Source organism: Hordeum vulgare, chromosome 3H, assembly GCF_904849725.1.
Source record: "Hordeum vulgare subsp. vulgare chromosome 3H, MorexV3_pseudomolecules_assembly, whole genome shotgun sequence".
Taxonomy (NCBI): domain Eukaryota; kingdom Viridiplantae; phylum Streptophyta; class Magnoliopsida; order Poales; family Poaceae; genus Hordeum; species Hordeum vulgare.
Window position 1 is genome coordinate 92,097,099 of NC_058520.1, and position 26,992 is coordinate 92,124,090.

The 26,992-nt window shown below is 43.3% G+C and overlaps 1 protein-coding gene across 1 annotated transcript; it reads left to right on the forward strand.

The window, feature by feature from the left end:
* The first annotated feature begins 13,639 nt into the window (after positions 1–13,639).
* On the forward strand, positions 13,640–26,621 carry LOC123443101. Its single transcript, XM_045119361.1, has 4 exons — positions 13,640–13,842; positions 13,944–14,346; positions 24,839–25,652; positions 25,762–26,621. Exons 1-4 carry the CDS (start codon positions 13,817–13,819, stop codon positions 26,469–26,471), a joined length of 1,953 nt encoding a protein of 650 aa, XP_044975296.1. The 5' UTR covers positions 13,640–13,816; the 3' UTR covers positions 26,472–26,621.
* The last annotated feature ends 371 nt before the right edge of the window (positions 26,622–26,992 follow it).

The window sequence follows — 26,992 nt, forward strand, 5'->3', positions numbered from 1 at the left end:
AGATTTCCATTCTCGGTCCTGTATTTCTACACAATATGTTCCCCTTCGAGAGGTTCATGGGAGTCTTAAAGAAATATGTTCATAACCGTGCTAAGTCAGAAGGAAGCATCTCCAAGGGCTATGGAACACAGGAGGTCATTGGGTTCTGTGTTCCTGAATCGCGGCATGAGGGAAGACTGAGTGGAAAAGGCACTCTAGGAAAGAAAGAAGTGATATGTAGGGACGAGCATTCTTTCACTCAAGCACACTACACATTTCTAAAAATTTACACCTTCATGGCTTCATATATCGAGGAACACAAGAATTTTGTACGCTCCGAGTTCCCGGGGAAGGCTGACTCCTATATTGAAGAAAAATACATGGTACTTTCGGCATTTGGTTGCGACCACGTCTCATGAATGACAACACTGTTGGAGGTCAACTCTACTTGTTGACCGCGTCACCTTCTTCGACTGTATTACATTTCCAAGGGTACGAGATAAACGGGCATACATTTTACACGACCGCCCAAGATAAAAAGAGCACCAACCAAAACAGTGGAGTCCGCTATGATGCAACATACAAGAATGGGAAAAAGGACACATACTATGGTTACATACAGGAGATATGGGAACTTGACTATGGACCTACTTTTAAGGTCCCTTTGTTTCAGTGTAGTTGGGTGAACATGAATGGAGAAGGCGTAGAGGTAGACCAGTTGTACGGAATGACAACAGTTGATCTCAAGAATCTTGGTTCCAGAGTAGAGCCGTTCGTCCTAGCCAATGATGTGACTAAGGTTTTTTATGTGAAAGACATGTCCTCTAAACCGAAAAATAAGAAAAAAATAAGTAAATGAATACATTGGACGATGAGCCAAAGCGTCACATAGTTCTTTCAGGGAAAAGAAACATCGTCGGAATCGAGGACAAGAAAGACATGTGAGCAGATTATAATAAGTTTGATGAAATTTCACCCTTCACGGTGAGAATTGACCCAAGCATCCCGTTAAATAATGAAGATGCTCCATGGTTACGGCCAAAGCGATCATAGGCAAGGGATCGAAATATAAATCTATGTAATGTATTAAATTTTATGTGATGTGTGCTAATGTATTAAACTTTAAAAGAGATTGTCCGTTTTGTACACGAAGTGCACCCAATTTTTGTCGTAACCCTCTCAACTTTTTATCACATGCTATGTGAGTGAAATGATGATAGCATGCCAACTTTCAGCCTTTTCAGAGTTCATTTGTAGTGCTTTTTAATTTCATGGTCATTTAGCTCAAAAAATAAGTAAATGCATGAAAAATATCAAATGAAGTCTGAAAATGTTGAAAATTGATGATGCGCCTTTGAATGGTGCATTTTGAACACACAAAAAGTTTCGTGTTCAAATAAGTTTAGAAAAATGAAGTACCTTTGTAACAGATGAGTTTTCATTCGAAACCCTCATACTTCGAAAGAGATTATCCGTTTTGTTCACGAAGTGCATCCATTATTTGTCGTAACCCTCTCAACTTTTTAGCATATGCGAGGTGGATGAAATGATGATACCATGCCAACTTTCAACCTTTTTAAAGTTCATTTGTAGTGCTTTTTAATTTCAGGGTCAATTAGCTCAAAAAATAAGTAAATGCATGAAAAATACCAAATGAAGTAAGAAATTGTTGAAAATTGATGATGTGCCTTTGAATGGTGCATTTTAAACACACAAAATGTGTGGAGTTCAAATAAGTTCAAAAAAAGAAATCCCTTTGTAAAAGATGAGTTTTCGTTTGAAACCTTGATACTTCGAAAGAGATTGTCCGTTTTGTACACGAAGTGCATCCAGTTTTTGTCATAACCCTCTCAACTTTTTAGCACATGTTATGTGGGTGAAATGATGATATCATGCCAACTTTCAACCTTTTGAGAGTTCATTTGTAGAGCTTTTCAATTTCAGGGTCAATTAGCTAAAAAAAAGTAAATACATGAAAAATACCAAATGAAGTCTGAAATTATTGAGAATTGATGGTGTGCCTTTGAATGGTGCATTTTGAACACACAAAAAGCCTAGAGTTCAAGTAAGTTCAAAAAATGAAACAAAAAAAAATCAACTCAAAAAAATTTCATAAAGTTTTTTTGTTAAAATCTTTAATAGAAAACTAAAATAAAAGAGTCAACTAAAAATAAATAACTAAAAAATTAACTAAAAAGAATGAACTAAAAATAATCAACTAAAATTATCAAAGTGTTTATTTGTTAAAAAGAATCAAGTAAAACATTAACTAAAAAGAAACAAAAAAATACCAACTCAAAAGAATTTTCATAAAGTTTTTTTTGTTAAAATCTTTAATAGAAAACTAAAATAAAATAGAAAAAAATCTTTAATAGCAAAGAATTAAAATATAAACTAGGACTAAAAATTATTAAAGTAAAAAAAATAAAAAAATATCGCCTATTGGGCCATCACGGCCTGCATACGACTAGAAACCCTACACGAAAGTTGGGCTAGGATGCAGGCCCGTGGGCCCAAAAGGCCCAACAGGCACATAGAGGAATATTAGGCCAATAGGCATGCTTTAGAGAGGAGCTCAAGGTAGCTGCCGTGGCAGGGCTTATAAACCACCGCGAGCTCCCTTCGCTTGGCGAGGTGGGACTAAACTCCCACCACCCCGCGCGAGCGCCACGAACAACAGTTTAGTCCCGGTTGGTGGCTCCAACTAGGACTAAAGACCCGCCCCCCTTTAGTCCCGGTTGAAGCCACAAACCGGGACTAAAGGCCTCCGCTTCCCGCCTTTCGGCCTGTCAAAAAAGGACCTTTAGCCCTAGTTGGTGGCTCCAACCGGGACTAAAGGGGGGGGAGGGTCTTTAGTCCCGGTTGGAGCCCCAAAACGGGACTAAAGGCCTTTGTATATAAGCCGGAGTTGGAATTTTTCCAATCCATCGCGAGTTTCTTCTTCCTCATGTCCCCGACGCCTCGAGGCTGCCCCACGCCGAACTGCTCGTCGTCGTCGTCGTCGTCGCCACCAGGCTGTCCGTCTCCGATCGCCACCGCGCCGCCCCAACCCGACGTTGCCCCGGACCCGTACCCTCCCTGCACCGCCCCAACCTCGGCCCATGTCCGATCTCCTATGCGTGCCATCCTCATCGACTTCGTCGTCGGCCACTCTGGCGACCTCCTCCTCCTCACGCCTCCGCGGTCGGCCACTCCGGCAACCTCCTCCTCCTCACGCCTCCGCGGTTCTGCCGTCGGCCCCTCCTCGCGCCTCTGCCGTTGGCCACTCCGAGGTGATTTTTCGTGTTCATCCAAAATTTTGGGGGATTTTTATTAGCTAGTTCTAGTTCTTGTTGATTAGCTAGTTATAAATCTTTTTTCCTTGAGCGAAAAGCGTGACAAATTTTCTTGCTTTATTTGTGACGCATTTACTTGTTGCAAGTTTTTCGTGCATTGCATATCTTCAGAGGCATAAAAAATTAACAATTGTTTAAAATGAATGTTCAAACAAGCAAGTGGTGAAAGAAAGAGTTTTATGACATTGTAATATGCTTTGAGATTTGACACCAAGCCATCAAACTTTTTGACATAGATCGACACAATCATCTTGAAGCATTCAAAATTACCAAAAAAATCATAAGAATGTTCAAATCAGAAAATTGTGAAATAAAAAAAATCTTACCATTAGATCTACTTTGAGGTATGATAAGTGAGCCCTCGACATCTGACTTAGATCCAGTCATCGTCTTCATGCATACAAAAATTTAAAAAATGTTTATAAGAATATTAAAACAGGAAAGTGGGGAAGGAAAATGTTTCCTGACTGTGTGATCTACTTTGAAATTTGACTCCCAAGCCCTTGGGCTTTTTGACATAGATTGGGTCATCAGCTTCCACATCAGCGATGGATTGATCTTCATTTGTTTTGGTGTTTATGTGCATGGTGCATCCTTCAGCACAACCCGCTAGTTCTAGTGCTCGTTGATTAGCTAGTTCTAGTACTTGTTGATTAGCTAGTTCTAGTATTAGAAATTTTGGGGGATTTTTATTAGCTTGTTCTATTGCTAGTTTATTAGCTTATTAAAAATAGGAATTTAAATAGTTGTAGAATTTGTTCTCGACGTTGACGATGCCCGGCACACATACTCGTCGTTGACTCGGTGGCGACCATCTTCTTGATAGGCGCCAGCATGTGCGGGATTGGGCTCCGCCGGGTTGGCACTAGGAGGAGTTACCTTCCGGGGCGCGTGATACATCCCAAATGTATCCATATTTTTTGTTTGTTCCATGCTCTTTTGGGTGACATTGTTATATGTTTTGCTACACTTTTATACCTTTTACACATATTTGGACTAACCTACTAACTCAGTGCACCCAGTGTCAGTTTCTGTCTGCTGATGTCTTTTAATTGCAGGGACTTTACCCCAATCACAGAGACCCAAAAATTTCGAGAAAAATATATAAAAATAAGCGTGACGGAAGCTTCACGAAGCACCAAGGTGGTCCAGAGGGGAGCCAGACCTAAATAAGATCTTTTATTTAGGTTGCTTTTGGAACTCTCTTGAGTTATCATGCTTATCTTCTTTAGAGAGTTGGCTTGTTGCACTGAGTTGTGTGTCTTGCATGAGTAGGTAATTAAAGTTGCTATTTAAGTATAGTAGTAACTTGCAATAGTTTTGAGGTATTGATTCAAGTAATATTTGGACTATTGGTGTCAAGAGCTTGAGCCTATTAGTGATAGGTGTCGTATTTTGGGAAATCCGTGTGTATTTTCAAAAACTAAAAAACTAGTTGAGAACTCTAGCTACTACCTCCAGAGGGGTTGGAATATATAGAGTACCCTCACGTTATCATGGGTCGTGGATGCACAAGGATAACCAAACCCCCAAACACTCCTCCTCGGGGTACTTGTCTCTTTGTGAATCTCCTGACTAGATAGAGAGTTACCGATAATAAGTGCATGAGTTCTTCGGACTAATGCGAGTATTCGATTGATGGCACTTCCACCATCCATATTTTGCTAGCCTCTTCGGTACCGTGCATTGCCCTTTCCCTTCTTGAGAGTTGGTGCATACTTCACCGGTGCATCCAAACCCTTGGCATGATACGCTCTGTCATCATAAACCTCATTATATCCTTCCTCAAAACAGCCACCATACCTACCTATTAAGGCATTTCCATAGCCTTTCCGAGATACATTGCCATACAACGTCCACCATCTCATGACTTGATCTTCATGTCATACATGCTTTTGCTTGATCGAGGAGCCGCATGCTAGTTGGGCCTTGCCCTTATTATTGCTACATGACGCGCTAGTTTCATTGCATATCCTACTACATTGGCAGAGGCATACATTTGCATACATCATGATAGTTTTCATTTGTCTTTATGATGAGTACTTCTTATAAAGTGTGAAGATCTCCTTTTTATTCTTGTAGAACATAGAGTGTTGCCCTTAAGTGAGGAAAAGATCCCAAAGAGGACAAATTAAAAGATCCCAAAAGAGGACACATGAAAAGATCCCAAAGAGGACAAATGAGAGATAAATATAAAGAGCCAAAGAGGCCACAAAAAAAAGAGAGAAGGGGGAAACACTACTATTCCTTTTGAAAGATCCACACTCGTACTCCATTTTTATATTTGTACTCCATAGAGATTATCATTCATGCATAACTATGTGGGGACCCTTACACTATAGAACTTGGCTTGTATATTCCAATGATGAGCCTCCTAAAATGAGCTCTAGGTCTTCATGAGCAAGCAAGTTGGATACCCCACTAGTTTCATTGGAGAGCTTACCTTAGCTCATATGTGCATCTGTCGCATGTCAATCCCTACTCCTCACATCATATCTATCATTTGGCTTTCTCTCGCCTATGGTTGTCCTCATTGATGTGAGCCTTTCACACTTTTTTTTCTTCCTTCCCCATCATTATTCTCTTTGCCATCCTAAGTGCCAAAATATCTTGCTTGCACTCATCCATTGCATGAGTGTTCAAAGTCGAAAGGGAGAAAATCATTTTGACTTGTGGCTGACTAGTGGTCTGGGATGAGTCAAAATAAGATTCCAAAGGAGACCAAGTGTGAAGTTTTAGTAGACTGAGTTCTCAATTAAACTATATAATATTTTTATGCTCTAAACCCATCTCTCACTTCTTGCACGCAAAGACCATTTGGAGACATTCGAGTCGCGGACAGCGAGAGCTCTTGCACATTTATGTTCTTACTTTGCTATTTTCAGTACTAGATATAGACTCTTGCTTGTTATTGTCTTAACTTGAATTGCATATCTTACTTGCTTTACTTTGAAGTTCTTATATGTGTGTTAGCATGTCACCGTAGAAATTATTTGTGTTATCATTTACCTAATCGAGGACGAGTAGGAATTATGCTTGGGGATGTTGATACGTCCCAAACGTATCTATAATTTCTGTTTGTTCCATGCTCTTTTGGGTGACATTGTTATATGTTTTGCTATACTTTTATACCTTTTTACACATATTTGGACTAACCTACTTACTCACTGCACCTAGTGATAGTTTCTGTCTGCTGATGTCTTTTAATTGCAGGGACTTTACCCCAATTTACAGAGCCCCAAAAATTCCAAGAAAAAATATATAAAAATCAGCATGACGGAAGCTTCATGAAGCACCAAGGTGGGTGAGAGGGGAGCCACGCCTCACCCAGGCGGACACCTGGCGCGGGTCCCCTCCTGGCCGCGCCACCAGGTCGCCTGGGTGGAGGGTCCACCCCCTGCCGCCCTCCTTTGGCCTATATTTACTCCTCGAACCGAAAACCCTAAAGATATATCCAGAATCGCGAATTTCTCCACCGTTCCGCCGCCATAGCGCTTCCGAGATCGGGAGCACCAAAAGACCTCTTCCCAGCACCCTGCCGGACGGAGGATTGACCTCCGGGAGCTTCTCCACCACCATGGACGCTTCCCGGACGTGTCGTGAGTAGTCCTCCTTGGACCACAAGTCCATGACCAGTAGCTATGTGATGTCTTCTCTCCAATCTTGTGCTTCCATGCTTAGCCCTTGTGAGCTGTTCTACATGATCAAGGCATCTATGCAATTTACGTGTTATTGCTATGCTGAGTCTGCTGGGATCCGATGGATTATGAGATTATGTTTAGATTGTGATGAGTTATATATTTGGTTGTCCTTTTATATTATGTTCTTGAGTAATTCATGCATGTTCTCCGTTGCTTTTTATTGTTTTGACCGAGTAGTAGATTGTAACTCCAAGAGGGAGCGTTATGCATGATTGTGGGTTCATGCCCCCTGATGTCTAGCTTGAGTGACAGAAACATGAGACTAGGGGATGTGCTGTTGCCACCAGGGAGAAAACAACGGTGCTTGTAACCACGATTGCAAGGATTGTTTACCTTATGCAAAGTTCGTTAATGCAGTTGTCCGTTGCTTTGAGTTTACACTTTCGGTGGGGCTCGCAACTTAATACCAGTGAGATGTTCTGGATAGATATATCAAGGCGGATGATTAGAGAGTAGATGCTGATGGATAAACGGTCTACTTGTCTTGGCGTACTGCCCATTACTTTTGAGCCTCTAACTTCCTTGTAGCATGATTAGCATTGCGGTGCGTTTATAATTCTGTCAATTGCCGAGCTGTAATTTGTTTACCCAGCATAGTTATTTATCGTATTTTGGGAGAGAGACATCACTAGTGAACATCATGGGACTCTGGTCCATATTACCACCATTGTTTAAACCTCCACCGTTTACTGTTTTTATTTACTTTTCCGTTGCAATCACTATCGCTATTCCCGCTTGTGTTTTGATCCTTTGCAAACTAAAAGGCCGGAGAGATTGACAACCTCTCTGAAATCGTTGGGAGCAAAGTTATTTGTTGTGTGTGCAGGTCCACGTCTTTTGCTAGCGCCAGAGCAGTGGACACCTACTTGTTGATCCTCGGAGTCCTCCTAGTTCGATAAACCTTACAGTCCCCGTGTAAGGGAAATCTGCTGTTGACTACATCTCAACCTTCCACTTGGGGTAACCAACGAGGGGCGAGAAGTATATCCATCAACTCGTTAACATCGCGCAGCTTGGTGAGGAACCGGGCTCCCATCGTCGACCCGGAGCTTCTTTGGTGGCGGTCGTGTGGGCCACTTTTGGTGCCGAGGGTGCTGCCCCCCGAGGAGGAGGTACGTCGCCGTGTCAGGGAGGAAGACGGGCACGTCCGTCATTACATGGAGGCGTTGGATGTCAGGTTCTCCAATACCTGGCAGGTTCTTCAGGGATCTTACCCGAGCTATGATCCGGTGATGGTCCTTTCTCTTTCGGTGTCCACCGCCCGCGCCTCAGTACAGCGACAACTCTTTGTTGGTTAATCAGTTAGATATTATTCGAGAGATGTATTACTGTATTCTAGAGATGTATTATTGATGTATTCCAGATTATATATTCGATAATATTAAGTGGATTATTCGATGATGCATTAATTAAGTGGATTATTCGATGTATATACGCGGTAGTTTTAGTTGTTAGTTAATTTAGTTTTTTATGTTTAATTAATTTGCAGATACTATGGATCCAATACACGGTAGAGGCGAATATCAGGAAGACGTGATGCATGGTGTCATCCGCGGGGATGATTTTATTGTTGGCGATGTCACCAATCAGTTTGTGAACGTGTCCGGCGAGGGAGATGAGTCTGTCAACACAGGAGGTAGAAGCTCCGGTGAGGTAGACGCCCATGCCTCGGGCGAGGGAGGACTCGGCGGCTCCATTGAGGAAGAAGCTGACGAGGGAGAAGCCGACGACTCCATCGAGGTGCATATATATATATATTAATAAGTTAATACTCTGTTGTCTATATACATATATTAACGCTCTTTCTTTTAGCCCTCCGGATCGAGCAAAACTTCAGTACAGATGAAACGAGGCCCAACCAAGAAGATGGATGCCGGTGAGAGGTACAGGATTGAAAGAGTCTCAAATGTCGGGGCAACCAATTGCTCCCACAGATGTAAAGCAGAAGTTTGTGAAGGCATGCAGAGTTATTGTTAGGGACCACATCCCTATCACCACTCGAGAATGGATTAAACCAAGGGAGGAAGGAGTCTCATATGTCAGCACCGTAGCCAAAGAAAACCTTTGGAGAAGGCTCATGCTTCATTTCACCCTGCCGGTACCAGAGGAGGAGCCAAATGAGGAGGAAATGAAGAGGCGAAAAGAGGCCCTAGAGAAAAAAGTCAAGGAGTGGGCTCTTAAGAAGATGGACGATCTATTCAGGGGCTGCAAGAAAAGATTGCACTAGGATTTTATCTTGCAAGATAAGACTCCAGATTTTGATAACGGCTATGAGAAGATAAAAGACAACTCGTCCGAATTTGTGGCGTACAAGAAATCGGAGGACGCCTTGAAAAAGTCTGCAACAAATAAGAGGAACGCGCGTATGAAGAAGTACCACAATATTATGGGGCCTGCTGGCTATGCCGGTAACATGGCTAAGTGGGATGCACTTGAGGCATCATTTCTGGCTAACAATATCACTCGAGAGCCCTTAACATGGATTGAACGGTCAGGAAACTGATTTTACGAGCATGGGGGCTTGTTGGACGCAGAAGGGAAGGCAATATATAATCAAAGACACAAAGATAATCCCCTACTACCCATCGAGAACATTAGACGTGCAGTAAAGGATGTTGAAGAGGGACGGTTCATTCCCGATAGAGAGAAAGAACGAGCTCTCACACGCCCTTGGGAATGATGAACACAAAGGATGAGCACGAGGCTTACCAGGCTCCCCGTCGGGGATGCTTGTGTTTTCCGAGGAAAGGAAGAGATTTCCCGATAAAAGCCATTAGAGGAGAGAGTAAAAGGAGGCAGCTGAGGAAGCGGTTGCTGCAGACCGGCTGCGTAATGTAGAAGAAGCAGTAAAGCGGCTGCAATAGGATCAAATCGATAGACTTAGCCAGCAAGGTAGCAGCCAATCTCGGCGGCTCATGATAGAAGCTGCATCGAATCGGAAAAGCGGTGTCGCTTCCACGCAGCTCCAGGATGATGGTGATGAGGATGCACTGACGACGGCTCCTCCTCGTCGCTACCCAGTGGATGATATCACAGAGAGCACACCTTGTGAGCTAAAGGTGAAAGTTGCTAACTTAAGGTTGACGGTAGCGGTCGGCATGGCGGTACCAATTGGACATAATCCAACTTGTCATTGCTCTCCGGTTCCAAAAGGGTATGCTCTCCGGTTCCAACTGGATGAAGTGATGAGAGATTATGAGGAGCTGAAGCTGGACTACCCTGTAGGTGAAGATAGGGATTTGACTAAACTTGGAGAAGTCAAGAAACAGACCGTCACTACTGGAATTTAGTTTTTTGCCGTCTGCCAAATCTTTGCCATTAGCCAGCAGACGACAAAGAGTGTCTTTGCCGTCAACTGCCACAAAGCGGACAACAAAGGAACGGTGATGGCATAGATGGTCTTTGCCATCAGTCATATCTTTGCCGTCAGCCACGGATGGCAAAGAGCCGCAAAGCAGACAACAAATATCCTATAGTGCGTTGTATGGCCAAAGGTGCACATCTTGCTTCCAAATTGGCCACCAAGGCCACCAACTCCTCAGAGCAGCAATCCTTCTTCGCCTCCAGCTCACCAGTCTCCAGCGCAACCGTCGTCTTCGCTGCCTCACCAGTCTCCAGCGCAACCCTCATCTTCGGGGCCTCACCAGTCTCCAGCGTAACCGTGTCCACCGCCTCATCAGCCGTCTCCACCACCCTGTTAGCCGTCTCCGTCCACTGAGGATCAGAGTAAAAAGCGGAAACGTACCACCGCTAATAGTGGCGGCAAAAAGGGGTTACGATCACCAAAACGTAAGTTGTCGCCCCTCCCAAAAGTACCTCATAAGGATATGGAGATGAGACCTTGGGACTATAGTGGAGAGGAAAATAAGAAGAGGGCAAACGCCGAGTATCAACAGTGGATGGCTGACATGGCTAACAAGAAGAAGCCGAAAGAGCCAGAGTTCCCGGTCACCCCAGAAGATCACGCCGTGTGCGTGAAAATGCTGAATACCCTTGCAGATCCCCCCACCATTGCCAGCAGACTATGAACACTCTATTCTCAAGTCGTCTGAGGCAAAAAAGCAGCGGTTGAAGAGTAGTACGTCCAGCGGGAAATCAGTTGCCCAGCTCGGACAATAGAAAAACCAATCGTGCCCCCACTCAAAGTGTATTCCGATACAAATGTGTGCTCGAGTGGAGCTGCGGTCGAGCAGAGGTATGATGAAACAGCTGATATCGATCCGGAGTTTGTTGCACTGTACGGAGAAGCAGCCAAGTCTCATGGCATGTCTATTGATGGATACTTAAACCATATATAGGATCTCGTTGGCGTAATATACATGTACCGGCACGGATCTCCTCTCGTCAAACCTGAGTTAGTCAATGAGCTACCAACAAAAATGCAAATATTGCATGACTGGTACATGCGAGCATCTGCTGAACAACAAAGCTGGATCTACCGTGCATATAAAAACGAGCATTACGAGCATGGAGAAGGCGTACTAATGATTGAATTCGACGAATTATTTCAGTTATACAAACAGGACGCCCTCGATATATCTATCATTAGTGCCTATTGTTTGTAAGTATTATTAATTTCTGTCATTAAGTCTTACTCAACTCGTTCATTGCATGTTTAATCATACTTATCACTATATTAATTTTGCAGAATGAAGATTCTCGAATGCAAAAGAGGACGAATCTATGACATGGGTTCATTGACCCATATTCCATTCATGACAAAAGTCTCGCATTGGATCCCCGCGAGACAGAGAATAACTTGGTACAAGGGTTAAGGTTTTTCGCTACCAAAAGGGAAATACTATTTTCTTACAACCTCAAGTGGTTACTACATACATTCTATTTTTTTTACTTGATGTTATTAAGTGTATAATTGACTCGTTATGCGTGTGCAGGTTCCACTTTATTCTGTTTATCATTGTACCTGACGATGGACTAGTAAAAGTCATGGACCCGAAACGCACATCCCTCGCTGATTGGGCAAACATGCAGGAATGCCTCCAGAGGTAATTTCAATCATTATGGCACTATATCGACAACTTTTCATTCATTTTTTGATAGCAAGTAATTAATATAGAACTCCTTTATCCATTTCCTTTTCTTGACAAGGCATGGAAATGGTTCACCGCCAAGTGTCGGGGTGTTTGGAAGCCAGAGCTTACATTTGGACAAATGGATGTAAGTAACTACTAACTAGATCCGCACATCTCTTTATTCTAGTTTCAATACCATTATCATTCTTGATTATGCTTTTGAGTGAACTCTGTTCTCGTAAAGTGCTTGAGGCAGGAACATGGGAACAATTTATGTGGATACCATGTTTGCGAGTTCATTCACCACACGACCCATGAGACGGGCAAAAACCGAGACATAAAAAAATATTGAAGTACGATAAACAATACTCACAACTTTATTTTATTATCGCCAATTGCGTCCGCTTTCATTGATATATATCGACCCCTTCTTTAAATTACATCGAACGGTTGTGGGACGGTCTTCTACCACAGAAACGTGTACGAGCAAATCAAGAGGAAATTACCGGATTCTTAGATGCATAGGTCCTAGATGTGAAGGGAGAATACTATTGCCCGTCGATGCAATTCAGATGAAATGTTAAAGTGTAAAAAATATGCATATGTGCATGTAACTCGTGTCTACATTTTGTAATATGTTCGACAAAGCACGATGGATGAGATGGTGTAATATATTCGTGACGATGATGTGCAATATAGTTGTTCCTTTATTGATGTGTATGTACCATCCAATTTAGTGCAAAACGAGAATTTAAAAGTGCCCGAAACAAATAAATGAGAAAATAGGGGGCAGCAAAATAGCCCCATCCAATTTAGTGCAAAACCCTAACCCCTAAAAAGTGCTAAAAAAGGCACCGAAGCAATAGACCCGGTTCTATTAAGAAAACCGGGACTAATAACCCTCCCCCTCGCCCCATCCCCGCCACGCGGAGGACCATTAGCCCCGGTTCGGGGCCGAACCGGGGCTAGCATTAGTCCCGGTTAGTGAACCGGGGCTAATGGCCCAAACGAACCGGGGCTATAGCCCCGTTTTCTACTAGTGAAGATATCAAATAAGTAGTTTCTTTGGTCCTTTTTAGTATAGTCTGCATATGGATTTTGTGTGAAGTCAAAGTATCTTTATTTTGACAAAACTTATACAAAAGTATCAACATTTATAATGGCAAATCAATAATATTAGATTCATTGTCAAATGTGTTTCATAGTACTTCTCCGTCATGGTATAAAAGTAATGGTTAAATTTACGTGTATTTCCACAATACACAAGGTTTAGGACGCATTACATTTAATATTAATAGTTGATTAGTACTTATTTATACTATTTTTATATGCATGTGTAATGTAAATGTTATTTTTCAGCCCATCATACAGCCAATCAGTAACCGCCTAAGTCCAGAGTAATTTAGATGTTGATAGTATTTAATATAAATTTAACCAAACTTTGTAAATTTTGACTTTACGCGAAGTAAAAAGGATCCGTGAGGATACGAAAAGGATGACGCGGATCCCGATTTCCAATGAGCACACGTGGCCTAATACGACGGCGCATGGCAGGTGGAGTGGCCGTTCCGCCGATCCGATTGCCCGGCCTATCTACCCCTAACACTGGCGTAAATTATTCGCCTCGATTGCTATCTAAACCTTGCCACAATATATTTATATCGTATTTTCCCTTATAATATATACGCCTCCTTATCTCCCCAAAACACCATACTCGCTCAGAAATCGCAGGTAGATTTGCGCCGAGGGGTGCTTCAACATCGCATCTATGGCCTCCGCCGCGTTCTCCATCAGGTTGGTGTGGATGCGCTGCCTCGTTCTGTCGATTTTACGGTGGTTGTCTTTGTGTGTCCGTTTTTTCCTTTTTCTGATCTCTGTCTGTGATTTATCCGAAGGAGGTACGCGGAGAAAATGAGGGTCGAGGCGGCAGCGGAGGGTCGTCGTCCCTTTTACATCGAGGATCTGTCGCCTATCAAGGCGCCGATATTCTCGTGGTGGGCGGACGAACTCGGCTCCGCAGTGGCTGCTGCTGGTGCGGATAAGCCGAAGAAAAAGCGGTCCATCTCTAAACTCTTTAACTTGGCGTCAGCCTTGGACGTGCCCCCCGACGGTGGTAGCGGATGCAACGAGCAAACGGAGGTGGATGGCGCCGAGGTGATCTGCGCCATCGTGAGGCAGGCAAAGGAGGAGAAGTGCAAGAGGAGACGGCAGGCGGAGGAGGACGAGGAGGCAGCAGCTACTGCCGCGCCGGAGAACACTGGAGGGCGAGAGCCTGATGAGAATTTCGCGGCCACAAAGGTACGTGATGCAGCCCAGTCTAATATAATGATGTCGATCATCTGCCATTATCCTTACATTATTTGTCCTTATTTTTTTTACTTTTGATCTGCCGATCAGTTTTTTAAACTTTGCTGAACTGTATGCGGTTGGGTAGATGCCTTTGCATCATCCCACATGATGAGGGGTAATAATTTGATTAGTTTTGGTTGCCATATGGGCTGATTTAAATGTTTTGACTCTTTTGACATATTTTAACCCGATCGGATCTCCTTTTAAAAAAAAATGTACCGTCATCCATTGTGATTATAGGCATATATGCATCCTACCATCACCTCATGTGACGGTAGGGGGTTGGATCAACGCAGATGGCATCGTTGGGTTAACAGGGCGGAGGACAGAAAAAAATTAAGGTGTGACAGACTCTTATAAACATAATAATAAGCAATTCTCTTTTTTCATGGAATTCACTTAATCTTGATCAGTGGCCTGTGTCGTAACCTACGAAGTACCGATAGGGACACGGACACGACAATACGGATATGACAGTTTCTAAAAACAACCATACGACATACGACGATACAGTGAATATATGTAAATAATTAATAAAATATTGTGTAATAAAGACAGAATAATTGATTGCGTGAAATGGGATCAAAATACTGCCCCATTTGTTGCCCAACAGATAGCGCACAGGAGGACTGTGCGTGTGCTCGATCCAATCCTATGCCATGTTCAATCGAGCGAATATAGAAGGGGACGAATGTGCAGTAGAAGGCCTAGAGAGGCGGAGGCGCTGACAGCCGAACCCCGTGAGGGAGGAGGAGCTGGTGACCGGCACGCTGTCCGCTTGGTCACATCAGCTGCTTGGCGCTCGCTGTGCAGTGACGCCTTACCCATGCCCGGTGCCCTAATGCCCGGCCTCAGCCACAACCGGCTGCATTGTTCGTCCTCCGACCACCGTCGTCCTCCACTGCGTCCGCTCGATTGGCCACCACCGGCACTAGCTAGGGTTTGTGGCGTGCGTGCGTCGCTGGGGTTAGGAAAGGTCTTGGTGTGCGCTGGAGCAAGCTGCCTAGCTCTGTCTGTGGCAGGGATAGGCCCAAATAACGGGGATGCGTGCGTCCCTGGGTGTTGTCATAGGCTCGATTAGCATGGTTGCGTGCCCCTTTTTTCAGCTATTCTTTTCCATCTAACGAGAACTAGCGAGCTAGCTAATGATGGTATGCATACATGTATAAATTTTTTGGACCACATCAAGGTGTGGCGGCTGCAACACCTTGCCCACCAGGATCCTCCGCCACTGGGTCAAACGACGTCGTCTGCATTGACCCGACATCTATCGTCAGGGAGAGTGGCGGTATGATGTGTATGCCTACCGCCATAACAAATGACGATAAAAAAATCAGATCCAAATCTTTTCCATAAACGGGGTTAAATCGGAACAAAATTAGCAAAAAAGGTCAAAACATGAATTTGGCCGCCATATGGCAAATAAATTATTTGCTTTTTGTGCATGAATAATACTAGCAAAAGGGCCCGTGCGTTGCAACGGAAGAATTTTTTTTTTCATAATATTCAATGATCATGATCTTATTTTGCTGCATCACCGAAATAAACTATCATTCTCGATTCCGTGAAATCAAGAGTATTTTTTAAACTCGTGAACATATTTGAAATCGTGAATATTTTTTAAATTCATGAACACTTTTACAATCTTTTGACATTTTTTTAAAATCAAGAACATTTCCTTAATTCATGAACATTTTTTGTTATTTACAAACAACTTTTTAATTGTGAATATTTTTTTTAACAATTTTCCTCTATACCACCTCTAGCGTGTCGACCTTTGAAAACATTAAGCATGGCATCTTCTTTTGCGTGTCAGTTTTCTCCCGATCTGTTTCTCTTCATAACCCCACAATTTTCTCCGTCTCCTGGTCTTTTTCTTTCCCTTCCGTCTGGATCGCTCCGAGACCACCATGTTCAACGACCGACGTTCGCGTCTGTTTGTGATTGGGATTTGCTATTACCTGTTTATTTGTCTCTACTCTGTCTGTCTACACCACATCCCTCCCGGTTGCTCTTTCTGAATGGCTTGGCAGATACTCTCTGACCTCTCTGTTTTCCTTTCCATGGTTGTTTTAGCGTTTGACGTCGTATGGATGGGCAGTTATCAATCGGAAGAAAACCTCGAGTTGTTCGTCGCGAATCCGTGATATGCTTTTTCATGCCTCAACTTACGCTACGCATGGACCGAGTGAGTGCACTATGCCGAGTCCACTGCAGAATAGATAGGTTGCTCAATCTGATGGATGGATGGATGGATGGATGGATTTTTCTCCAGCAATTTAATGGATGGGTTTGTTAGATGGAGTGGATTGGTTTTGCATGCAGCAGTTCGTCCGTCCATGATCCGACTGATGGTAGAAGTACCGACTGTTTATTTTCGACTTTGCTGATGGTTGCTGTTGCTGTTGTGTTGGGTGGATGCGTTAGTTTTTCTCCAAGGACAGAATTAGATGGGTTGCGAATGGAACGGATTATTGGTCTTACACCAGTCCATGATCCCGTTGATGGAACAAGTACTAAGTAAGCTCCTGCATGTCATGCTCGCCTCTGGCCCCCTTCCCCCTCGCGTCTTCTTCTCCAGGAGGCCCGCATCGCTTGAAGCTGCGTTGGACACCAAGGCCTGAGATCCACCCACCGGCAAGCCCTGCCAAAATGGTTGCAGGAAACAAGAAAGTTCCGGTTGGGAAGGAGCTCACATCGGGTCAGAGACCAGCGGCCTGGGCGATTAGAGGCGGGCGAGGGAAGCCAGGAAGGAGGGCGGCGCTGGGGATATGCTGGCCGGGAACAGCGGGGATGGCCCCCCAGGAGGGAGGCGAGGTAGGGGCGAGCAGCTGCCGCGCTCCATGGAGACGGAAGCCCCTGGCATCGATCCCGTCGGCCTCCCGTGCTGCGCTCCATGGAGACGGAATCCCCTGGCATAGATCCCGTCGGCCTCCCTTGCTGCTTCGCGTGGCATCGAACAACAGCAGTTTGGGCAGAGGAGGACGACCACGGGGTGAATACAAAAAACTGCAGGGTTTCTAACGCAAAATTTTAAAACAAAATGTTTTTTCACTTAAAAAGGGAGTGCGGGTTGAATACACAAAACGTTAGGGGCTTTTGTGTAAAAAATCCATGACGGACGACAGAAACCGTAGACGCTTTATTATTAGGGAGGATTGATATTGTGGGGCATAATTAGTTAGTTGTATGTAGCTTTAGGCCGTCCCATTGCATGGCAGTATTTTCTAGATATTGAAAGTGCAAACCGATTTACTCCATTCATTCCTAAATATAAGTCTTTCTAGAGATTTCATTAAAAACTAGATGTATATTATAGACATACTTTAGAACGTAGATTCACTTATTTTGTTCTATATGTAGTCCGTAATAAAATCTACTTCTATAAAAGAACTTATATTTAGAAACGGAAGGAGTACTAATTAATCTGAACCAGGCCTAGCTTCTACAGGTTTGTGTGGGTAGTGGGTACTCGATAATTGCTGGCAGTGCACAATTTTCTGGTTTAAGCTGTACGGAGTATGTGCTAAGTGTCAAAGTTAGCACGATCATTGTGTTCTATTTTTGGGCATCATTACATTTGCTACCTCATTAATTACTGTTTTGCATGCGTAAATATTGATATTTCATGTTTAATTTGTCGACACTGGTCATTAATCCCAGTCATCAGCGCGCGGTTGCACACCACATTCATAGGAGGAATTGTGCAGGATTTTAGGGAAACTTGGTGAGATGTACCTGCTGCTACTCATATACTAGTATATACATTTAATTAAAGACCAACGATCAATATGAGTCTACTATTATGATGACCAGCTAAATTAAACCAGTATCAGTTGTACTCCTTTGTACCACATATCTTAGGCTATCTCCAATGCTCAGGAACTTGTTTAGACGTTAAAGAGAGAAAGCAAATTATCATAGCGTATTTATAATCGTCTGTCACCAACACCAATCCTGATAAATAGGGGCTAAATAGAAAATGAATATTGAAAAAGAAGGGTGAGGCGCTCGGCGGCTTAGGAAAAAGGGTGAGGCGCTCGGCGACTTAGTTTGCATCGACACTAGCAATATCCTGGTTTCAGACGGGAATCACACCTAAGTCTTAACGGCTAGGAATAGAACCCTGGCGCCCCATGTTAGCGCCCTGGCTGCAGATGGCCCCTGCATGGTTTATGGTGTTGCCCTTTTGTCCCACCTTTTACTACATGGTGATTTCTGAGCTGCTTACTTGGTGTCCCTCCAGCACATTTCAGCTTTGTGGACCCATACACAAGACTATAATATGTATGAAACGGCTGCCATTTTCCAGATATGTCTTTTGCATTTTTCTCTTTGATAGGAAACTTCATAATTGCATACCCTATGCGTTTATTAGCCTATATTTTTCTTTATAATGTGTGAATCCATGTGATGATTTCTAGTTTGGAAATGTTTCAATACATCTTAGCATGCACAGGACCAATGTTTTGAAGATGGTGTATGTGGCAGTTTCATCACATGTTTGGCATGAGCATGCTGTCTGCTGTTTGTACTCTCTTATGGAGTTCCCATAATTAGCTAGTTGAGGAAATTAATAGGGTAGTAATAACAGGGTAGCTGAGGCACCATGGGGCAAACCCATCCACCTTGCTCCAAACTTACTTATATACCTATGTTTCAAGTGTGTGGGAATGTAATTAGCCTCATTTCTTAACATCTAATATATAGTGTTTAAATTTTTATGCATTGTATATTTATTAACACCTCATATAGAGCTAATGGCAATAATATTCATAGCCCCATAGTACTTGTCTGCATGCAAGGCTCATCATGTGTTGCACCCTTTAAGATTCAGTAGACCATTTTATTTGCTTTCTAAGGACTAGATTGTGAATTTGATCTTTAAAATAATACCACTCAATTCCATACTATTATCAGCAGCTTGGTCCCAAAATATGTTACTTTTCTTCAATAGTTGTTATCGTTGTGTTCTTCAACAGTAAGTATTCCTCACAACCACTTTCCTAGTTTTGTTTGATAGATTGTTTTCCTCATGCATGTTATGAACTTTGATAGTTTGACCAATGAGTAATCACTGTCAAAGGATGCCAGAAGGCACAGCTTGAAAGAAAAGGGAACATAGTAGAGATAGGGATTTATTGCTACTCCTTTGTTTGATGATCAAAATGCTCATTCATCTTATGTAGAGGTTTGTGTGCCTAATAACAAAGGATTGCTTGGAAATATGTGTGAAGTGATAGCCTAAAAAGAGAAGGAAATAAATACTTAACCTAAGACGGAAACAAATCATCCCAATTCCTATACCTATAGATTTGATTGCTGTTGCCACATCTATTGCTGTAATCGGTCTCACCATGCTTGGCAGTATGCTAGACCATCAATTATCTGGATGTGAAGACCTATTTTGTTAGTGTTTTGCCACATCTATTGCTTGTAATCGGCTTATCGGCCTCACCATACTCGGCAGTATGCTAGACCATTAATTATCTGGATGTGAAGTCCTTTTTTTTAAGTGCTAGATTATGTGTATTATTTCCCCCAGGTGCAACGTGCCACCAGGTGTCTTAAACATATATAATTACAATGCAAACTGAAGTTTTGCCTCAAAAAGAGAAGGTTGTGTTTAGTCTGAATATGGCAGTTGTGTGTTCTGGTTGTGTTTGTCTCACCTTTTTTTAGTGTGTGATAGGCGTGCACAGATGTATTTCGCTTATAGCTAACTTATTTTAAGATTATTCAGGGTAACATTATTGAGAGCCACGCAACAAGCTGACTAAGACATTATGTGATCTGTATATATCTTTTAGTATATCGTTGTTGTTGTTTTGGTATATATATTCTGCCTCGGGCATGTCTTAATAAATGGTTGTATATTAATAAAAATAAATATATGGATTGCGCTGAAGGTGGTCTTGCACATTCGGCACACTATGTTGACTAAAATTCGGTACGATTCTCCCCTAATAATAAAGCGCGTAGCGCTACTGTCGACCGTCGTTGGTCATTTTGCAGAAAACCCCTCGCAGTTTCAGTTAATTAACCCGTAGTCCAACTTTAAGTCAGAACGAACTGTTTTCTGTCATTTTGCAGAAAAGTCCTCATAGTTTTAGATAATCAACCCGCGGTCCATCTTTTAGTCAGAGCCGAACCGGTTTTTTTGCATTTTACAGAAAACTCCCTGATGTTTCAGGTAATCAACCTGCCGTCCCTATTTAAGTCACCTGAAACTTTTTTTGTTTTAACAAAAAAAACCCTAACTTTTCAATTAATCAATCTATATTTTATCTAAAACAAAATTATCCATATCTTTTAAACCGTAACTCCGATTTTAACATGTTATATATGAAATTTGATTGAAAAAATGTGTAGAATCTAAATAGGATGTTATTTTTAGCTGTTGAATAATTCTTAAATATTATTTTTGGTGCAAATTTAATCTGTAGTGCACGGTCTTTTTTCTCTCTCTTTCAGACGACCATACGAATTGCAATAAATATCCATTAAATTAAAACCAAATTGAGAAGAAAGAAAACATCGTTAACCACACATGCACACCTTTGGAAAATCTCATGGGGAGAAACAACATATTTCTCATCTTATTCCGAGTGAGTGTACATTCAAACGTGTTTTCGTTGTGTGAGCACTGAGGTCATCGTCGACAACACAAATGTGATGCCATGTGAAAATATATTACGTTCAAAGCGTGTGTTATTTTCTCTTCCGTTGCAACGCACGGGCTTTTTTGCTAGTATTTGTAAATTACCATAACTCAGAAGCTAATATGGTTGGTTTATCATCTGCATATATGATCTTTGTTAAAATAATGATTTTATAATACCCCATGATGTTACCTTTTTAGTGAACAAATCAATAACATTGCATGATAGGTTTTTTCTCTAAAGAAAACGTGATAATTTCAGCCTCGATGTATTGATAGCTAGATATAATGTATACTTTTTCAAGCCTGCACATAGGTTCATTGCCTGAATGGACAGTTGCATTCTCACTATGCATTTGAAGGCCGTGCGTATTTGCATTCAGTGCAGTGTATCAATCTTTCATTCTTAAGCTAGTGTGATAGAAAATGTGACAAAATAGCTAACCTTAATAAAAATGCTTCCACAAACTTAGGGGGCAAGAGAAAATATAATAAGCATTGGAGTCTGCACTAGATTGGGAGCACCGGTGCACCCAAATCTTGGTCCATCATCCGATGGTTGGTGTTCGCGTACTATGTACATCTACAGTTTGATATAGGGTGACTCCTGACCCCCCTCTCCTCTCGGGTCGCCCCTGCGGCGACCGAGAGGGCGAACCCTAGCCGCCGGCTTCCTCCCCCTTCATCCGGACCCCATTCCCCGCCGTCGTCGGCACGTGCCCTTGGACGAAGCCCTGGTGTCGCCGGCGGCGGCGGGCTTCCTCTCTACTCTGTTTGGATCTTGGGGCTGGCACGGGACAGCCTGGTCCTGCGGGGGCGTTGTGCTCACATGGGGCCGACGGTGCGGTAGTTGGCGCTTTGCGGCGGCGGCATGCTCCCGAGGGCGTGAAGCGGCGGCGGCATGGGCGCGGGCTCATGGTGTGGTGGCTACGCGCAGGTGGGGCGTGCTCGGGGTTGGATGCAGCGGAGGCTGGATATGGCCCGACGGGCGGCGCGGGGCGCGGTTTCGGCATGGGCTGCTTGGCGGGCGGCGGGCCGGCACCCTGGCGGCAGGTGCGGTGGTGGTGGTGCCCTTGGCGGCGGGGCGGTCTGCTGATCGGCGATCTGGCAGGGCGGGCCGGTTCAGTCTTCGGCAGGTCGTCTCCGGCTGGTCTGGCGCGATATGGGCGATGGGGGCGGCGGCTCTTGTGATCCGTCTGTTGTAGCGCGGCTGCAGGGGCTTAACGGGCCCGATCTAGGCCCGGCTGGGCAGGGGGTCCAGCATGCCCCTGCGCTGTCGTTCGGTCTGCTATTGCGTGTGTCGGTGGAGGTTGTCCCCTCCCACGCGGCTGTGGTACCGCCAGTCCCTATCTACGGTGGTTGTCTCTCAGTCCAACCGGCCTCGCTGCGTTTGCTGTGGGGAGATGACGGTGTTGTCCGCGTGACTGTGGTGGCGCATGTTAGTGGGTGGTGGGCATGGTGGAGCTAAGGATTGGTTCCGGGTGGTGGGTGTGAGGGGTCGGGAGAAATCTCTATCGGATTTGGCCGACACCGATGCGGTGACGCCTCCGGGCGCCCCTTCCTTCCTGAAGGGCGTCGGATGTACCTCTCCCCTGCTAACCTTCGTGTGCCAGGAAAAATCCTATGACTTGTCCACGCAGCAGCGTCGTTGTCATTGCAGACCTTCTTGAAGGTGTTACTTGGCATGCGGCAATCCGATGGCAGTGAAATGTGGTTCGGTGGACGCAATAGTTGCGGGCCACTACAGCTTTCGTTGATCCGGTGTTGCTCGCATTTTTCTTTTCTTATTTTACTTTTGTCTATCTTTGGGAATGATTGTGCTGTCTGCCCCAGCACGTATGGTTGCATGTATTGGTTGGTTGCTTTGTATACAAAACGGGTTGCTTTGTATACAAAGCGGGGGGAAATTCTTTTTCGGTATAGTGAACTACTATATGCATTTCATTTCTGTTCGTACAAAATGGTTTTCTAAATGTCTTGATTTTCTTCTCATGGTTCTCACAATATTTCAATCATGATGTTTGTACTTTGAAACGGTCATTACAAATTCTCATCTAAATAGAGAGATCGGAACGTTGGGAAGGTACAAACAGATGAATCAAGGGTAGAAAATTCTAGAACCAATAATAACCACCATTGCTTTTCCAAACCTTTGTCTATAAATGGACGGGAACAAATTTTTGTTTTTGTTTTTTACTTGACTAGAAATTTATGGGAAGGGTACATTATAGGATGGATAAATATACTTCATGTACATACACATACATATTATGATTAATAGGAATTCAAATTCATGGACAAAATACAAAACGCAAATAACAACCCCCCCCCCCCCCCCCCCCCCAACCCCCCCAACCCCCACCCACCTCGGTCTCCCATAATATAAGATTTTATTACAACCAGTAGGTTTGAATTCCTACTAAACATAACATGTATATACATGAAGTATATTTATCCATTCCATAAAGTATATTCGAGCGACATGTGCTTGTAATGTGTGTTTTAGCTGCCTACCCTAACATGGTTGTAAATGTGTGTGCACGTAATATTAGATTATTCTATCGAAAGTGTTTTTGCTTTCCACCTCTGCTTGTTACTTTTACCTAACCCAACCTTTGACATTTGGGCCCAAATCATCCACATGTGCACGTGCCACTCATTTAATGTGTAATTGTCTTTTCTACATCTCGGCAATTTGTCCCTTGATTTGGTCCTGGACTTATTCCAGCTCATCCCGATTGTGTACAGTAAAAACAACTTTTGGCAGAATTGCCATGTACCATGCAAAAAAGATTTACAAAACCCTATAATTTGCACATAGTCCTTTTTCCTTAATTTTTTATCTTATATGACACAAACACGCACGCCCTCGCGCACACACCCGCGCGCCCGCACACGCGCACACACCCACGCCCCCGCCCGCACTACTGATTAACTACACACATGTTCCATTGCACACATTTTATCCTTTGAAATTACGCATGTCATTCTGTTACAGAAATGCAAGATATGTTTTGTTTTTTGCATATTATTTGCGCACATGTTGTTGGTATATTCAACTGGACTTGATTATGTAGAGCTCTGCAATTTGGTGTACGAGTTAGCGCCTATGCATCCGTTACTGTGTGTCCAACAGGAGATTCCACTATAGCATTTCATCATTATATATATATTCATCTATTTCACCTTTAAGTCTACTACCAATACGTCTGTACGATTGTTTCCAGCAGCGAAATGGATCTTGACACTTTTCCAACAGAGGATAACTATGTTTATATCAAATATTTATTCTTACACAAAGTGTTAGAGACATGTTAGTCATTTATTATAGCACCTGTGTGTGTGTGTGTGTGTATCACTCTTACAGGAAATGAATGTTACGTCACTAAGAACTTAAAGCTGTATTTCCTAGACATTGGTGATGACATCCGTGGCTGACACTAACAAGTTGTATTTCGAGAAGAACATCTAAGTGTGAGTTTTGCAGTGGGTGTAAATGCATGTTTCACCTACCTGCTGCAAATCTGCAAATACCAGCTCATTTCTTTATAACACACCTGTGCTAAATTTCCATGATCCAATTAAGAAGAACAACAAATTAACTAGATATATTCAATGAGTTTTTCCTTCCAGAGTGTTCTCCGTTCCTGATGATTTGTTTGAAAATGGTATACATGTGCAAATTAAATGTGATGTGTGAAGTCCATTTTCATATATATTTTTCGTACTCACAGTTAATATGTATCTTATGGTTTGAAATAACGCTGCTTAATTATGTAGGATGCATTTGAGAGTCTACATTTGCCCGATGGACTGGATACTCACCGATCTCAGAAACCTGAGACTCCACAGCATCACAGAAAAGTGAGAGAAAATATATCTGGGGAGATCAATAGTGCGAAGAAGGCTGACACACAAAAGTGCACTGACAGGATTAAAACTAACACGCAAAAGTGCATTCTAACGTACACAAGGCGCACATCCGTAAAAATGGCCAAGGAGAAACATGGCAATTCAAAGGAGGTAGTAGAACTCTGCCGCAGATCAGAGAACCGTGTCGACTTTTCAGAAGCAGATAGTGTACTTGGCCGTAAGATGCGTAGTTGTGAGCTACCTGAACAACAAAGTGTGTGCAAGCTGTTGTTGGATGCTATGGCTCCTTCATCTTCATCATCATCATCATCCACGTCTATGGAAGAGGACAAATGCGTAGCTGTAGGAAGTAGTACTTCTCATATGCCCAAGGAAACTTTTACCAAAACTAACGAAGCAACAAAGCATTGCGATCATCACGACAATAATGAGCTTAGTAACCGAAAGATGTCTGCTCCATTTGATCTGAATATGGCACCACCGGAATGTACTTACTTGGACTGCGCCTATGATTCTAATTTAGAGGTGCCCAATGTTGAGAATACACATGATGAAACTTCAAATTCTGATGCCGAATTGCTTGTTGGTCCTCCACTGAGTTTAAGAGAACTCGGTGAGACTAGTACTTCTACGCGACAAACAGTTCGTTTGATGGGTAAAGAGCTTGAAGTTTGCATGACCAGAGGTGAATCGTTTGCCGAGACTGCCAAGAAGCATACAGGTAACTTCTCGAAACATGCTTTTGCCCTGCTTTGTAAAGTCAAATGTGTTATTGTGATAAGGGCAGCCTTTTTTCTCCTTCGAAGCTCAAAGTTTCCCCAATTTTGCAGTAAATTCTACCAGTACAATTGAAGCTTCAACATATCATGCAAGCACAAGCCAGGCACATGTTGAAAACATGAATCCATATGATTCCAGTAACCCGTTTCCTACAGCTAATGTATCTTCTGGAGACCGATTGTCATATGAAAACAGGTACGGGGATTTTTCAAACTCGCAGACCAATCAGCCTTTTCTATTGGGGTTTCCACCTCCTTCCAATCATGGCAGTGCAGCATTCTATCAAAATTCACGGCCCCCTTGCAGTTATTTCTCCGATCCTATCCCTGGGGGAGAACCATCCGCAGCATCTTTTTTGCCATTAATCGGACATCATGGGGCTCCATCTTCGGTTTGCCATGATAATTTGCCTCGGCAACATATTGTGCATTCAGCAAGCTCGTCAGTTTGCGCTCTTAACTCTGTGAATTATACACTTAGCCATCCAGGCCCAGTAGTTCAAGAAGTTTCAAACAGCACAGGAAACGTGGCCCTTTTCTCAGGAAATCTTGAGAACGGAACGGGGAGAGCTGTTCCTGACAATTCGTCTGGTGATCAGGCTGTGCAGGAGAGATCAGGGCTGGTGAAGCTCACTCCCGGGGCAAAGCATATACTGGTGCCAAGCGATAGCACGCATGGCAACTCTCTGCCGGTGCACTCCTGTTTACCGTTTGGAAGTAGGGGCAAAAATGCTGCAGGGTCTCAGAATAAAGGAGCCTGATCGTCGCTTCTTTAATTCAAATTTATTTGTTCAGTTGGAGCCTTTTGAAAAATGTTTCCATATTTCTTTCTATATAAAACTAGCTAGATTGACTGACCTATAAGGAGCCTGATCGGCACTGCTTTAATTTGCTTCCTTAGTAGTTGCAAATGGGAAATGTTGCGATTGATGTGTACAATGTTGCTTTGTTGGTTTGCGAGAAAATATCTGGTGAAGCCAGCACATGACTTTGTATATTCGGAGCATGGGAACATAGAAGTTCCTATTTTCCTTTCTAAGGTAATTTCTTTTTTAATGGTGGGAACATGGAAGGTTGGCATCACCTGGCTGATACCCTCCCGTCGGTTTGTTGGTAGAATTTTCCAAATATGAAAACCTAGTTTGATGACGGCCAAACGGCCCGGGGAGTCTGCTTGTGGCTAGGGAAACGTTTGGAGCTGGCGCGGTCGAACCGTTCGGCCGGTCGGGCGCAACCCGCGTAGGTGGGTGGCCCATTCACGCAACATTTATCGTTCAGATTT